The sequence below is a fragment of the Giraffa tippelskirchi genome, chromosome 10, assembly GCF_054371585.1.
Source record: "Giraffa tippelskirchi isolate mGirTip1 chromosome 10, T2T-mGirTip1v1.2.pri, whole genome shotgun sequence".
NCBI classification, from domain to species: Eukaryota; Metazoa; Chordata; class Mammalia; order Artiodactyla; family Giraffidae; genus Giraffa; species Giraffa tippelskirchi.
This window is the reverse complement of record NC_137284.1, coordinates 86,604,430-86,622,275: the sequence shown is the minus strand read 5'-3', so window position 1 is coordinate 86,622,275 and position 17,846 is coordinate 86,604,430. Positions and strand designations below refer to the sequence as shown.

Genomic DNA, 17,846 nt, shown 5'->3' with positions numbered 1-17,846 from the left:
AAACTCAATTTCTTTCTGTCAAAAATACCAGTACATGTATTCAGGAATATTGGGCTTCCCTGGTGGCTCGGACAGTAAAGAATCTGCCTGCAATGCAGGAGACCCGGGTTCAACTTCTGGTCAGGAAGATCCCCTGGAGAAGGGAGTGACAACCCACTCCAGCATTCTTGCATGGAAAATCCCATGGACAGAGGAGCCTGGTGGACTACAATCCATAGGGTCTCGAGTTGGACACGATTGAGTGACTAACACTATGCAGGAATATTAGAGTAACACTTATATCTTGGCTTATATATCATCCAGACCAGTATTAGACTAGTAATTAGCCATGCAATTCGAAAGAATAAATTATTGACACTTCTCTTTTCTGATGAACTTGACTAAACAGCACTGGGCTGTGTGCACTATCTCACTTCAATTTTAAGTTCAAAACAGACAGAGTCTAGGCAGTACCCAGGTCTGCTCGTGACTTGACATCTCTGAACTCAGGGTCCTTGGATATCCTAGTAATGAGTTTTTAGGTTTAGAGAGGGAGGCAATGAAGAACATGTGCTCCCTATGTCATCCAGTGGACTTTATTGGGATGCTTTTTCCCTTGAGACTCTTCCCTATAGTCCATGGGCTGCGTGAATAAAGGAGAATGATTTTAGGAAAAATAGATTCTCAACTAGGTGATGGCATAAAATCTGAAAAGGGACAAATATACATACATATATCCATTTTTAGTAGTGACAAAATTAAAATTTTTAAATCACTTATATTCCATCTGTCAGACCTGCAAAGAACATGGAGGTCTTGGGTTCCCACCACAAAATTAAAATTTTTAAATCACTTATATTCCATCTGTCAGACCTGCAAAGAACATGGAGGTCTTGGGTTCCCACAAAGTCACTTTGCCTGGTCTTCCATGTAGGAATTTGAGTGAAGAACCAGTTCAGCTGCTTATAATAGAAACTGCAGATATTATGTTAGCATCTTATGTTACACATATGGAATTAATAGGCATAGAGAGATTAAATGGTGGCAAATCAGGCTCTGGTTTCATTGTCAGTCCACCAGTCTCAATCACACAAAATATAAAATCCTTGTATTTTGATGACTACTTTAGGTATAACATGTATTTGAGAGACAGGGAATATTCTATGAAATGGATATTCAATAAAATACCATTTAATAACCCCCCCTGAATATGATTCCACTTGTATCTGTACAGAATATCTGGATGACATTCTCTACTTAGCAATGACAATGACTGTTTAAGAGATTATGTTCCACGAACATTTTAAGTGGCTCTAAAATTAGACTTTACAAAGGAGATTCTATCTAAGAATGTATAGTCATTATTATCAGGTTTATATAACTCGTTCCACTGCATTATGACAACCCTGGCCAAAGTCACAGGAGGTAGCATGTTGCTCTTCATCTTTCACCCCTAAGCAATTAGTAAAAAGCCCACCCTACTTGCTCAATGACACATAATTTCTGCAGGAAAAAATAAGTCACTTGTTTAGGCTTGTATGTTTTTCATTTACATTCAAAAAAAAATGACACTAATGACCATTTAAGGTTCTTAGCTACCAGGACATCAGTGTGAATCAGTCTGTTCATGCTGATTTACAGTGGAAGTATCCTAAGACAGGTAAAGGAAGATCTTAATAGATAATAAGAGCAAAAAATTAACACATTACCATGAAAATTTTTATAACATTTTTTTTCTGTCCACATTTTGGGGAAAGTCTAATTTCTCTTATTTTCTTACCATTATTTTCTTAGCCACATATGTAACAATTATGCAAAAAACTGATTACTAAAGTGGAAAAAAATACTAATAAATTCATAAGAATGATACTACCACAACAAAGCTATGGAAGGGAAATTATAAGACCACAACAAAAATATAATTAATATTATATTTATAAGCTTGACAAAAATACTATGTGTATCTCTTTTTTGTCTATAGCCTTCATTCTGTTGACATTTTTGTTTTTCTTGGCTGGGACATTTTGAAGTAGGGAATATTTGATTAAAAGTTACAAAGCACACCTTGTTTATCAATGTCAGGTCAATTCAATTTAAAAAAATTCTTCTGTAACCAAAATAGCTCAAATGAGTATGTTTTCAAATGTTAGAATAATAAATTATGTGTTACAATAGGACCTATTCATTCTACTAAGTATTTTCTTGCAATTTTTATGAAATATGCATATATCATATAAATATACCAAAGATGAGACCGACTAGGTAAAACACTAGAATGGTGTCAGAATACTGACACCATCTAGTTGATTTTAGCAGAATTGGCACAAATCAGTTGCCCATGGCAAAAAGAACTATATTCCACTCAAACGTGTTTTATATATACGTGTATACACATACACACACACACACCTGAGATTAGTAAGAAAACAAGGCCTGTCACAGAAACTAGGCAACAACTACCTTAAATATTCTCTTGAAATTCTCTTCACCTTTAGACTATCTAAAAGTTATTATTAAAAATAAAATTGAAAATACAGTAGTCTTCTTAAAACTGCAATATTTTCCAGTGTAAGAAAGAATTCAAGCATGAACTAAATATTCGTGAAAATGAAATTTTCTTTAAATAATGTTTACAATTTTGATGATAATAGAGAGCAATCTAGTATTAATTTTCTGGACAATGTATTTTCCCATTTTACAGATGTATTTTTGTTTTAACTGATAGCTTACAATTACTAAAAGAATTGATTCCTTCTGAGACTCATCATATCATTGCCTGTAAAATCTTTATCTTTCTACTTGTGAAAAATGTATAGTAAAGAAAACATTTGTCACCACACTTGCTTAGCATTTAGAAGGAAAACACATCAGTACACCCACATTCAGTTTGCAGAATTCCAGGTAGAAGCCAGATAAAGGGTGAGGTTACCTATGTGTCCCAGGGTGACAGAAAAAGGCAAAAAGTGAGAGTACAGTAAGCATGATCTCCTTAGGTAAGATTTCAGTATGTGAATCATTCAAAGGAACAAAATTTTAAAAAGTAGAATTTTAAAGAAATGCTCTCTGTGACAATATTTATTATTTCTATCACTGGTAGGTAGCTCAAATAAAGGAAAGGGTAAGGCCTAGAAAGTTTTCTTAAAAAAAATTATTTATTTATAACTGGCAAAATGATCTGTTTCAGTTATATGTCTTCCTTGTACTTTGATAACTGTACTGATATTTATGCTTCTGTTTTATGATCTCCTTCCAATGATAGAACCAGACCACTTGGAAACCACCTTCATCAGACCCGAGAGTTTGAAAGAAACAGGTGCTGAGCCTTAGCTTTTGTCCTGAACAAGAAACATGGGCTGCGATCGAAACTGCGGGCATATCACTGGTGCTGTCATTGGTGCAGTCCTGGCTCTGTTTGGTGGTATTCTAGCGCCAAATGGAGACGTGCTTATTGAGAAGACAGTTAAAAAGGTACAAGTGGTATCAAGAACATGTCACTGCTTTTAAGTATGTCCAAAGAATATGTTGATATGCTTTTTTTGTATACATATATACCATTTTTATTGAAAGATTCTTAAACTCTATTGTGCTTTGAAATTTTCAAGTTTCACAAACATGATTTCATGTAATCTCATAATAACCATTTTCCCCCTATTTCTGTGTTATCCCTCTCCTTCCTTCTCCTCACTGGTAACCACTAGTTTGTTTTCTGTATCTGTGAGTCTTCTCCTTTTTTTTTTTCTTTTCTGTTCCTGCCCCCTGCCCTGCCAGGTTTGCTGTGTTTTTTTACATTCCACATATAAGTGACATCATATAGTATTTATCCTTTTTCTGTCTTATTTCACATAGCTTAAGACCCTCCAAGTCCTTCTATGTTGAAAATGGCTAAACTGATTTTTTTCTGTAATTGAGAACTATTCCTTTGTGCATATATACCACTTCTTCTTTATTCATTTATCTGTTGATGGACACTGAAGATGCTTCCATATCTTGGCAGCTGAAAATAAAGCAGCTATGAATATTAGGGTGCATGTATGTTCTCAAATTAGCATTTGTTTCATCTATATATCCAGGAGTGTAATTTCTGAGTCATATGATAGTTCTATTTTCAGTTTTGTAAGAAAACTCCACACTGTTTTCTACAGTGGCTGAACCAGTTAAATCATCAGCAATAATGAATTAGAGTTCCCTTTTCTCACCAACATTATGTTATTTGCGCTTTTTTACTGATAGCCATTTTGACAAATGAGAGGTGATATATCATTGTTTTTGATTTGTATTTTCTTGATGATTAATAAGGTTGAGCATCTTATGTGATGTTGTATTTCTTCTCCAAACAATAAATGGTGGAGAGAATGTGGAGAAGAGGGAACCCTCTAGAACTGTTGGTGAGAATGTAAATTGATACAGCTACTATGGCGAACAATATGGACATTTATTTAAAAAACTAGGAATAAAACTACCACACGATCCAGCAATCCTACTACTGGGCATATGTCCTGAGAAAACCATAAATGAAAAACACACGTATCTCAATGTTCACTGAAGCACTATTTACAATAGCCAGGACATGGAAACAACCTAGACGCTCACTGACAAATGAATAAAGAAGTTGTGATACATATGTACAATGAAATATTACTCAGCCATAAAAAGTAACAGATTTGAGTTAGTTCTAGTGAGGTGGATGAATCTAGAGCCTGCTACACCGAGTGAAGTAAGTCAGAAAGAGAAAAACAAATATTGTATATTAACACATATATATAGAACCTAGAAAAATGGTACTGATGACCTTATTTGCAGGGCAGGAACAGAGACTCAGACATAGAAAAGAGACTTACGGACACGGTGGGAGAAGGAGAATATGGGACAAACAGAGAAGAGCACTGAAATATACATATTACCACATGTAAAACAGATAGTTAATGTGAAGTCACGGTATAACACAGGGAGCTCCACCTGGTGCTCTGTGATAAACTAGATAGGTAAGAGCTGGGAGGGAGGTTGAAGAGGAAGGGGGCATATGTATACCTGTAATTGATTCATGTTGATACATGGCAGAAACCAACCCAACACTGTAAAGCAGTTATTCTCCAGTTAAAAATAAATTTAAAAAAAAAGATACATGTACACTAATGTTCAGTTCAGTGGCTCAGTCGTGTCCGACTCTTTGCGACCCCATGAACCGCAGCACGCCAGGCATCCCTGTCCATCACCAACTCCCGGAGTCTACCCAAACTCATGTCCATTGAGTTGGTGATGCCATCCAACCATCTTATCCTCTGTCGTCCCCTTCTCCTCCTGCCTTCAATCTTTCCCAGCATCAGGGTCTTTTCCAATGAGTCAGCTCTTCCCATCAGGTGGCCAAAGTATTGGAGTTTCAGCTTTAGCATCAGTCTTTTCAATGAACACCCAGGACTGATCTCCTTTAGGATGGACTGGTTGGATCTCCTTGCAGTCCAAGGGACTCTCAAGAGTCTTCTCCAACACCACAGTTCAAAAGCATCAGTTCTTTGGTGCTCAGCCTTCTCTAAGTCCAACTCTCACATCCATACGTAACTACTGGAAAAACTATAGCCTTGATTAGATGGACCTTTGTTGACAAAGTGATGTCTCTGCTTTTTACTATGCTGTCTAAGTTGGTCATAACTTTCCTTCCAAAGGGTAAGTGTCTTTTAATTTCATGGGTGCAATCACCATCTGAAGTGATTTTGCAGCCCCCCCAAATAAAGTCAGCCACTGTTTCCACTGTTTCCCCATCTATTTGCCATGAACTGATGGGACCGGATTCCATGATCTTAGTTTTCTGAATGTTGAGCTTTAAGGCCTCTTTTTCACTCTCCTCTTTCACTTTCGTCAAGAGGCTCTTCAGTTCTTCTTCACTTTCTGCCATAAGGGTGGTTTCATCTGCATATCTGAGGTTATTGATATTTGTCCCAGCAATCTTGATTCCAGCTTGTGCTTCCTCCAGCCCAGCATTTCTCATGATGTACTCTGCATATAAGTTAAATGAGCAGGGTGACGATATACAGTCTTGATGTACTCCTTTCCCTATTTGGAACCAGCCTGTTGTTCCATGTCCAGTTCTAACTGTTGCTTCCTGACCTGCATACAGGTTTCTCAAGAGACAGGTCAGGTGGTCTGGTATTCCTATCTCTTTCAGAATTTTCCACAGTTTATTGTGATCCACACAGTCAAAGGCTTTGGCATAGTCAATAAAGCAGAAATAGATGTTTTTCTGAAATTCTCTTGCTTTTTTGATGATCCAGTGGATATTGGCAATCTGAGCTCTGGTTCCTCTGCCTTTTCTAAAACCAGCTTGAACATCTGGAAGTTCACAGTTCATGTATTGCTGAAGCCTGGCTTGGAGAATTTTGAGCATTACTTTGCTACCATGTGAGATGAGTGCAATTGTGCAATAGTTTGAGCATTCTTTGGCATTGCCTTTCTTTGGGATTTGAATGAAAACTGACCTTTTCCAGTCCTGTGGCCACTGCTGAGTTTTCCAAATTTGCAGGCATATTGAGTGCAGCACTTTCACAGCATCATCTTTTAGGATTTGAATTAGCTCAGCTGGAATTCCATCACTTCCACTAGCTTTGTCCATAGTGATGCTTCCTAAGGCCCACTTGACTTCACATTCCAGGATGTCTGCCACCAATGTTCACTGCAGCACTATTTACAATAGCCAGGACACGGATACAACCCAGATGTCCATGGACAGATTAATGGCTAAAGAAATTAATGTACACATATACTATGGAATATTACATAGCCATAAAAAGAGGTGAAACTGGGTTATTTGCAGTGATGTGGATGAATCTAGAGTCTGTCATTCAGAGTGAAGTAAGTCATAAAGAGAAAACAAATGTTAACACACACACACACACACACATATATTTGTATGGGATCTATTTGTAAAGGCCTGCAGCTTGTGATGATGCCAAATAAGCACAATGTGGAAGTTCTTGGAATCCTTTCTGATGACATGGAAACCGATTCTGTAGCCCCAGGTGGAAACCTCAAAATCAGACTGAAAGGAATTGAAGAGGAGGAGATTCTTCCAGGGTTCATACTTTGTGATCCTAATAATCTTTGTCATTCTTGTCGCAGATTTGATGCCCAGATAGTGATTATAAAGCACAAGTCCATCATCTGCCCAGGTTATAACGCGGTGCTGCATATCCATACCTATATTGAAGAAGTTGAAATAACAGCCTTAATCTGCTTGGTAGACAAGAAATCAGGAGAAAAAAGTAAGACTCGGACCCTTTTTGTGAAACAGGATCAAGTGTGCGTTGCCCGCTTGAGGACAGCAGGAACCATCTGCCTTGAGACCTTTAAAGACTTCCCTCAGATGGTTTGCTTTACTTTAAGAGATGAAGGTAAGACCATTGCAATTGGAAAAGTTCTGAAACTGGTTCCAGAGAAAGACAGCATTTTCTTGATGACCCTGCACAATACTGCGAGGAAAACTGACTGCAAAAGCCTACTTCACACCGCTTTCTCTCATTTTCTGCCCATTGACAAACCTCTCCCCATATTTTGCAAAGACAAAATTCACAGCAAAAGTCCAGATTATGTCAGCTTTCTCATATTGAGAGTTCTGCTATGCCACTGTTGAATTTTTCCCAAGATTTTTTTCTTCCCCTCTCAAACTCTGCTTCCTTGGACAGATTTGGCAATAGCTTTGTAAGTGTTGTGGACATAATTGCCTACAATAACAAAAAACCTACCAGGGATTTTTTTCATTTTTCATTTCCCTTAGGCATACCTAGTTCTTTTACCCCCAGGCAGATCGTTCTGAGTGTGCGAGTGTGTGTGCACATGTTACAAAGACAACTACCATGGTAATAAAATATTTAATTTGAAAAAAAATGGTACTGATGAATCTATTTGCAGGGCAAGAATAAAGATGCAGATGTAGAGAGGAGACTTGTGGATATAGTGGAGGAAGGATAAGGCAGGACAAATTGAGAGAATAGCATTGATATATATATATATATATATATATATATATATATATATATATAAATCATGTATAAAACAGATAGCTAGTGAGAAGCTGCTGTATAACACAGGGAACTCAGTATGGTGCTCAGTGATGATCTAGAGGGGTGGGATGGGGGTGGCAGTGGGAGGGAGAGGACAGATGTATATAGCTGATTAACATTATTGTACAGCAGAAACTAATACAACATTCTAAGGCAAGTGTCCTCCAATTTTAAAAAATATCCTATGATAAATAATAATGGAAAAGTATTTAAAAAGAATGTATATTTAGGTATACCCGAATCACTATGCTCTATATGGAGAAGGCAACCCACTTCAGTATTCTTGCCTGGAGACTCCCATGGACGGAGGAGCCTGGTAGGCTACAGTCCATGAGGTCGCAAAGAGTCGGATGTGACTGAGAGACTTCACTCACTCACTCACTCACTCAACTGTAATTTAGAAAGAGAACTTTCTCAGAGCAATAAATAACTTCAGGAAAAAGGTGTGACGAGTTTAATTCTGAAGTATGAAATTTTGAACATCCAGAGTGCTGCAAATAAAGGGGTCAAAGAATCGGCTAATATGATGGATAAAGCAGTGGAAATGTAACTAAACGTTGTGACAAGGGAAGGACAATGTAAAAAATGTGCCAAAAATAAAGTCTTAAGAAGAGAGAGGATTAAAAAGAGAACAATGTGGGTAAGATTTAGGATGATTTGAATATCAGAATAGGTGAAACTGAAACTCCAATACTGCAACCTGATGCAAAAAACCAACTCACTGGAAAACACCCTGATGCTGAGAAAGATTGAAGGCAGGAGAAGGGGACAACAGAGGATGAGACGGTTGGAAGGCATCACCAACGCGATGGACTTGAGTATGAGTGGGCTCCAGGAGTTGGTGATGGACAGGGAAGCCTGGCATGCTGCAATCCATGGGTTTGCAAAAAGTCAGACATGACTGAGCGACTGAACTGAACTGAATATGAGAATATTTAATTAATGATGGGAAAGACAACAGTAGTTGGTATTTATTTTCCATTAGGTACTAGATATAAAAAAATCTGCATTTAGAGATTGATATTAAATATACTATATACTATACTATATACTAGGTATAGTTGCCTTGAGAGAACACACTGGTCATAGCAAACACCCTTTACCAACAACACAAGAGATGATGCTACACATGGACATCTCAAAATGGTCAATACCAAAATCAGACGATTATATTCTTTGCAGCCAAAGAGAAAGAAGCTCTATGTAGTCAGCAAACACAAGACCTGGATCTGACTATGGCTCAGATAATTAGCTCCTTATTGCAAAATTCAGGCTTAAATGGGAGAAAGTAAGGAAAACCACTAGGCCATTCACATATGACCTAAATCACATGCTTTATGATTACACAGTGGAGTGGGACAAACAGATTCAAGGGATTTGATTTGGTAGACAAGAGTGTCTGAGGAACTATGGATGGAGGTTCATAACATTGTACTGGAGGTGATTACCAAAACCATCCCCAAGAAAAAGAAATGTAACAAGGCAAATGGTTGCAAGAGGAGGCCTTAAAATAGCTGAGAAAAGAAGAGAAATGAAAGGCAAAGGGGAAAGAGAAAGATATACCCATCCGAACACAGAGCTCCAGAGAACAGAAAGGAGAATAGGAAAGCCATCTTAAAGTGAACAATGCAAAGAAGTAGAGGAAAACAATAAAACTGGAAAGACTAGAGATCTCTTCAAGAAAATTAGAGATACCAAGAAAACATTTCATGCAAAGATGGGCACAATAAAGGGCAGAAATGGCTAGGACTCAACAGAAGTAGAAGAGATTAAGAACAGGTGGCAAGAATACACATAACTATACAGAAAAGATCTTAATGACCCAGATAGCCACAGTGGTGTGATCAATCACTCATCTAAAACCAGACATCTTAGAGTGTGAAGTCAAGTGGACCTTAGGAACAATTTCTACAAACAAAACTAATGGAAGTGATAGAATTCTAGCTAAGCTATTTCAAATCCTAAAAGATGATTCTGTTAATGTGCTGCACTTAATATGTCAGCAAATTTGGAAAACTCAACAGTGGCCACAGGATTGGGAAAGGTTGGTTTTCATTCCAATCCCAAAGAAGGACAGTGCCAAAAAATCTTCAAACTGCCATATAATTGTGCTCATTTCACATGCTAGCAAGGTAATGCTCAAAATCCCTCAAGCCAAGCTTCAACACTGTGTGAACCAAGAACTTCCTAATGTACAAGCTGAATTTAGAAAAGGCAGAGGAACCAGTGATCAAATTGCTAGCATCTGTTGAATCACAGAAAAAGCAAGAGAATTCCAGAAAAAAAAACTTCTACGTCTCCCTTCTCTACATTAAATCTTTTGACTGTGTGGTTCACAACAAACTGGAAAATTCTTCAAAAGATGGGAATACCAGACCACCTTACCTTCCTCCTGAGAAACCCATATGCAGGTTAAGAAGCAATAGTTAGAACAGGACATGGAACAACTGACTCGTTCAAAATGGGGAAAGGAGTACGACAAGGCTGTATATCGTCACCCTGCTTATTTAACTCCTATGCAGTATACATCATGCAAAATGCTAGGCTGGATGAATCACAAGCTGGCATCAAGATTGCCGGGAGAAATATCAACAACCTGAGACATGAAGATGATACTACTCTAGTGGCAGAAAGCAAAGAGGAACTAATGGCAGAAAGGCAGAAGGAGAAGAAAGTGACACAGGATGAGATGATTGGGTAACATTAACAACTCAATGGACATGAGTTTAAGAGAACTCGGGGAGATCCTAAAGGATAGGGAAGCTTGGCATGCTACAGTCCATGGAGTAGCAAAGAGTTGAACAACAACAAAAGAGCTTCATTAAATAACCCTAAATTAATTTGCATTTAGTATATTTTGTTGTTCAGTCGCTAAGTCATATCTGACTCTTTGTGACTTCATGGACTGCAGCATGCCACGTCCCTCACAGACATGCTATTTCTACTACTAACAGCTTTATCCAGAGAACAGAATGGCAACCCACTCCAGTATTCTTGCCTGGAGAATTCCATTGACAGTGGAGACTGGTGGGCTACTGGCCATGGGGTCACAAAGAGTCGGACATGACTGAAGCAACTTAGCAAGCAAGCAATATATATAAATATTCATTTAGTCTTCACAAATACCTATGAGAACATATTATTATTTTTCCCATTTTACAGTCACAAGAGCTTAAACTGACTTGCACTCTCACCTAGCCAAAAAGAGGATGAGCCAATATCCAAACCTAGGCAATCTGAAGATATAGACTACATACTTTACATAGTCTTGAACTGTATAATCCTAAAATATAAAGTGTTGGAAAGTGAGGAGACCAAGAACAAGAAAACCAATAAAAGTTAGGTAGGACATGACCACTTTCAAGGAGAATTTAAGACTCCCTTTTAGAAAGATCTTTGCACAGTATGCACATAACAAAATGCACTCTGCCTAGAGTGGTGGATATTTTAGAACTAATGAATGATGAGATGCAATGGGATAAAGGGACTAAAAGGGGAGAGAGAGAGAAGAGTAAAAATAGCAAACTGCAAGATAGCCAGTTGTGTTACTGATAGACATGTTATACCTTAGGAGAAAAAAGTTGCAAGGTTTTATAAGTGATTTGAACTGGGCACTCCAGTATTCTTGCCTGGAGAATCCCATGGACAGAGGAACATGGCAGACTACAGCCCACGGGATCGCAATGAGTCAGGTACGACTGAGTGACTAAGCACAGCACAAATACTTCCAAAGGTCAGAACTCACAGAGATTTAATCTTTACAACAGAGATTACAGATAAAACTAAACAGTAGATTTGCTTTATAGAGAATCTGAATGCAGAGACAAAAGAACAGGCAAATTGGTCAACAGAAGGTGTTGCACCTATAAATTTTGTATAATCCCAGAGCACAGAGTGCCTTACCCCTGCCTTAGGAGCATTTAGATTAATTCTGTTATGTTACAAATACATACAAATATAGAACTTGTCAACTTTTATTTACTATTGAAGCCATTGCAGATTACTTGCTTCATTTAATAAATAACAAATTGAAAGTTATTACTGTATACAACAGCCAGTTTTAAAAAAGAATTAAAGTGCTTAATTATAAAAGATCAGAAAATAATCTCATGTTGTTATCTAATTTTTAAAGTACAGAGTTGAGACTCTATGTTATCTTCTGATTCTAAAAGATGGTACCCTTGAGGGAGTTAATTCTTACACAGTTGATAAGGAGTCTGGGGCCCTCAAGGAGGAGAAAGGGGTCCAGGGCTCTCAAGGAGGAGAAAAAGACAGACTTTTTCTACATTTCTTTGTCTTAGTCACGAAAGACTGTTTTCTTCAACCTCAGAGCTAATTATTATACAACAAAACAACTCATCTTGCTCAAGGGTATATTTTTCCTTAAGCTCTGTACTAACGATTATATAAAAACAACGTATCTTGCTCAAGAACCTGTTTCTCCTTCTTAACAAGAACCTTCCGACTAATCCTGTTATCTTATGTGGCAGTGGGTCTGGTTCAGTTCAGTTCAGCTGCTCAGTCCTGTCTCACTCTTTGCAACCTATGGACTGGAGCACGCCAGGCTTCTCCGTCCATCACCAGCTCCTGGACCTTGCTCAAACTCATGTCCGTTGAGTTGGTGATGCCATCCAACCACCTCATCCTGTGTCTTCCCCTTCTCCTCCTGCCTTTAATCTTTTCCATCAGGTTTTTTCCAATGAGTCAGTTCTTCACATCAGGTGGCCAAAGCACTGAAGCTTCACCTTCAGCATTAGTCCTTTTAATGAATATTTAGGACTGATTTCCTTTAGGATTGACTGCTTTGATTTCCTTGCTGTCCAAGGGACTCTCAAGAGTCTTCTCCAACACCATAGTTCAAAAGCATCAATTCTTCGGTGCTCAGCTTTCTTGTTAGTCCAATTCTCACATCCATATATGATTACTGGAAAAATCATAGCTTTGATTATATGTGCTTTTGTCGGCAAAGTAATATCTCTGCTTTTTAACATGCTGTCTAGGTTGATCATAGCTTTTCTTCCAAGGAACAAGCATCTTTTGATTTCATGGCGGCAGTCACCATCTGAAGTGATTTTGGAGTTCAAAAAAATAAAGTCTCTCACTGTTTCCATTGTTTCCCCATCTATTTACTATGAAGTGATAGGACCAGATGCCATGATCTTAGTTTTCTGAATGTTGAGTTTTAAGCCAGCTTTTTTGCTCTCCTCTTTCACTTTCATCAAGAGGCTCTTTAGTTCCTCCTCATTTCCTGCCATAAGGGTGGTATCATCTGTGTATCTGAGGTTATTGATATTTCTCCCGGCAATCTTGATTCCAGCTTGTGCTTCATCCAGCTCAGCATTTCTCATAATGTACTCTGCATACAAGTTAAATAAGCAGGGTGAAAATATACAGCCTTTACATACTCCTTTCCCAATTTGGAACCAGTCTGTTCCATGACCGGTTCTAACTGTTGCTTCTTGACCTGCAAACAGATTTCTCAGGAAGCAGGTAACGTGTTCTGCTATTCCCATCCCTTGAAGAATTTTCCACAGATTGTTGTGATCCACACAGTCAAAGGGTTTGGTGTAGTCAACAGAGCAGAAGTAGATGTTTTTCTGGAACTCTCTTGCTTTTTGATGATCCAACAGATGTTGGCAATTCAATCTCTGGTTCCTCTGCCTTTTCTAAAATCAGCTTGAACAGCTGGAAGCTCACAGTTTATGTACTGTTGAAGCCTGGCTTGGAGAATTTTGAGCATTATTTTGCTAGCATGTGAGATGAGTGCAATTGTGCGGCAGTTTGAACATTCTTTGGCATTGCCTTTCTTAGGGACTGGAATTAAAACTGACCTTTTCCAGTGCTGTGGCTCCCGTTGAGTTTTCCAAATTTGCTGGCATATTGAATGCAGCACTTTAATAGGATCATCTTTTATGATTTGAAATAACTCAACTGGAATTCCATAACCTCCACTAGCTTTGTTTATAGTAATGCTTCCTAAGGCTCACTTAACTTTGCATTCCAGGATGTCTGACTCTAGGTGAGTGATTACACCATCATGGTTAGCTGGGTCATGAAAATATTTTTTGTATAGTTCTTCTATGTATTCCTGCCACCTCTTCTTAACATCTTCGCTTCTGTTAGGTTCGTGCTTTTTTGTCCTTTATTGGGCCCATCTTTGCATGAAATGTTCCCTTGGTATCTCTAATTTTCTGAAGGGATCTCTAGTCTTTCCCATTCTATTGTTTTCCTCTATTTCTTTGCATTGATCAAGGAGGAAGGCTTTCTTATCTATCCTTGTTATTCTTTGGAACTTTGCATTTAAATGGGTATGTCTTTCCTTTCCACCTTTGCCTTTTGCTTCTCCTCTTTTCTCAGCTATTTGTAAGGCCTCCTCAGACAACCGTTTTGCTTTTTTGCATTTCTTTTTCTTGGAGATGGTCTTGATCACTGCCCCCTGTACAATGTCATGAACCTCTGTCCATAGTTCTTCAGAAACTCTATCAGATTGTATCCCTTGAATGTATTTGTTACTTCCACTGTATAATCGTAAGGGATTTGATTTAGGTCATACCTGAATGGTCTAGTGGTTTTCCCTACTTTCTTCAATTTAAGTCCGAATTTGGCAATAAGGAGTTCATTATCTGAGCCACAGTCAGCTCCTGGTCTTGTTTTTGCTGACTGTATAAAGCTTCTCCATCTTCAGCTGCAAAGAATATAATCAATCTAATTTTGGTATTGACCATCTGGTGATGTCCATGCATAGTCTTCTCTTGTGTTGTTGGAAGAGGGTGTTTGCTATGACCAGTGTGTTTTCTTGGCAAAACTCTATTAGCCTTTGCCCTGCTTCATTTTGTACCCCAAGGCCAAACTTGCCTGTTACTTCAGTTATCTCTTGACTTCCTACTTTTGAATTCCAGCCCCCTATGATGAAAAGGACATCTTCTTTGGGGTCTATGACCAACCCAGACAGCATATTGAAAAGCAGAGACATTACGTTGTCAACAAAGGTCTATCTAGTCAAGGCTATGGTTTTTCCAGTGGTCATGTATGGATGTGAGAGTTGGACTATAAAGAAAGCTGAGTGCTGAAGAATTGATGCTTTTGAACTGTGGTGTTGGAGAAGACTCTTGAGAGTCCCTTGGACTGCAAGGAGATCCAGTCAATCCATCCTAAAAGAGATCAGTCCTGAGTGTTCATTGGAAGGAGTGATGCTGAAGCTGAAACTGCAATACTTTGGCCACCTGATGCGAAGAGCTGACTCATTGGAAAAGACCCTGATGCTGGGAAAGATTGAGGGCAGGAGGAGAAGGGGACGACAGAGAATGAGATGGTTGGATGGCATCACCGACTCGATGGACATGGGTTTGGGTGGACTCCGGGAGTTGGTGATGGACAAGGAGGCCTGGCGTGCTGCAGTCCATCGGGTTGCAAAGAGTCGGACACCACTGAGCGACTGAACTGAACTGGACTGAAGACCTTTCTATTGTTAGTTCTAATCCTATTATCTTAAGATGGATGTGGTGGGAGTGGGTCTGGTAAGATCATTCTATTGTTAGTAACCAACTGAAAAAGTATATAAGGCCTTGGTAAGACTAGCAAGTTGGGCAGTCTCCACCCCTCTTCTAATGTCTGTGTCAGAAGCTTCCTCTGTCCTTTTTCATTGTAATAAAACTTCTGCCACACAAAATTCTGAGTGTCCGAAGCCTGGTCCCTGGTCCCTAAGCTAAATCTTCTTCAGAAATCACAAATCCAACAACATTCACCATGAGCTATTACCCTGACATGAGCATTTGAAATAGCCTAAAATAATCAATACACTTTATTTCATATATATGTATTTATTTACTCTTTATTTCCAATGGAAGCTTTAGGGACTTCATGCTTTTATGCATTGCATCTGAAAATTTATTTACCAGTATTTTAGACTATGTTTCCTATTATGTTTGCGTAGGTCCAGAAGGTTTATGCAATTTTGCTAGATAAAGTCAAGGACATGAGCTGCCGTGAGTGTGGAAAGTATAAACCACCAAAAGACTTCAGATAGGAGACAAAGTTTTACCAACATTTTCAAAGAATAATTCATCACCTTGATGTTGTTAATATCAATTGATTAATATTTAGTGAATACTGTGTAAAATAGGTAATTTAAAATAAATTTGATACTGTTGAACACCAAGAAGGGAATTAAATACCTGTTTCTTTCAGCATGCACAGTCACACATGTACATAATCCTCACACATATGAGAAACACCTTTGAAAATGAAAATTGTTTTCTATGATTCTACTTTCCAAGGAAGTTTTGATTTCACTGGATGGCGAGTCAATATTAAAATGATAGCACAAAAGAGCAGATTAAATAGCAGAAAAAGAAGTTTCACAGGGGCTTTCCTGGTGGTCCAATAGTTAAGAATCTGCCTGCCAATGCAGAGGACAGGGGTTCAGTGCCTTGTCTGGAAAGACCTACATGCCCTGGGGCGACTAAATCCATGAGCCATGACTAAGCCTGAGAGCCCTTGAGCCCTCTGCAACAAGAAAAGCCACCACAATGAGTAGCCCATACACTGCCACTAGAGAAAGCCCATATAGAGCAATGTAGACTCAGTATAGCCAAAAATATTTTTTTTTTAAGCAAAGAAAGTAATGTCATAGGATTTACATGAGTTATTGCCACATGAGTGGTTTATACAGTAATGCTAAGAACAAAGTAGTTAGAGCAATCTGGGAAGTAAATGAGATGAGAGTACTCCCTCTAAAGGATAGATAGAATTTCTACAGTAATAGCAGCCAATGTTTATTGAATGCTTGCTATATGCTAACACTATGCTAAGTGCTCACAGTTATTAATGCTTGTAACAACATATGAAGATAAATAATTTCACCATATTCCACTGATTTTGCCTTTTGAAAATGCTAATTGTATTAGTTCAACCTAATATTAACAGCAATTTTACAGATAAGGAAACTGAGGTACAAAGAAATTAAGTAACCTGCCCAAGTTAAATGCTTAGAATGTGACCAAATAAGGGATCAAACTCATAGCATCTATTTCATTATCAACCACTTTAATCAAGGCTTTGAGTAATAAAGCCAATGTACTTGGTCAGGCTGGGAGTAGGCTAAGGATATCTACTCATGCATTAAAATCTGCTATATATGATTTTATCCCTCACTACTGTGTAATATCCTTGAAAAATGGGACTATACATATTTTATATATGTATTCTATATACTTCACACATAGGAAGATATCAAAGACATTTTAACAGTTACACTAAAGTTGCCTATCATGTGGATGAGTACCATTTTCCCATAAAAGCAATAATCAAGTGACCATGTGACTAGATAGAAGATACTATTCTCTCAAAAATCAGCTTTAAATCTAATGGAGCAAAAAGAAGTTTCAACGTAAATGGCTTTCAACTTAGCTGGAGACCATGTCATGTAAGAGTCATCTGGCTGGAATCTACTCATTACTAGGGTTTTGTTGGCATTGTTCAATGGCTCAGTCATGTCCAACTCTTTGAGACACCATGGACTGCAGCACACCAGGCCTCCTTGCCCTTCACTAGCTCTTGGAGTTTCATCAAACTCATGTCTATTGAGTCGGTGATACCATCCAACCATCTTATCCTCTGTTGTCCCCTTCTCCTTCTGTGTTCAATCTTTCCCAGTATCAGGGTCTTTGCCAAAGCGTCGGCTCTTCAAACCAGGTTGGCCAAAGTACTGGAGCTTCAGCTTCAGCACCAGTCCTTCCAATGAATATTCAGGATTGATTTCCTGAAGGACTGACAGGTTTGATCTCCTTATTAGGCCAGGATAGTCTCAATACTTAA

General features: G+C 38.4%; 1 protein-coding gene and 1 long non-coding RNA gene across 9 annotated transcripts in view; one reads left to right on the top strand and one right to left on the bottom strand.

The window, feature by feature from the left end:
* The window catches only part of LOC145524096 (uncharacterized), a 119,129-nt gene that overhangs the window by 17,263 nt on the left and 84,020 nt on the right, over positions 1-17,846 (bottom strand). The gene's annotated exons all lie outside the window — the stretch shown is intronic.
* LOC145524094 (platelet glycoprotein 4-like) overlaps positions 1-17,846 on the top strand; it is a 66,892-nt gene that overhangs the window by 10,984 nt on the left and 38,062 nt on the right. For 5 of the 8 annotated variants that reach the window (XM_081535652.1, XM_081535653.1, XM_081535650.1 and 2 more), the window contains exons 2-3: positions 3,239-3,447; positions 7,090-7,361. In XM_081535652.1, coding sequence (XP_081391778.1) covers positions 7,356-7,361 — 6 coding nt within the window. In that variant the 5' untranslated portion in view covers positions 3,239-3,447; positions 7,090-7,355. The remainder of the gene's footprint in view (positions 1-3,238; positions 3,448-7,089; positions 7,362-17,846) is intronic. The other 3 variants (XM_081535651.1, XM_081535648.1, XM_081535646.1) reach the window with 1 other exon arrangement.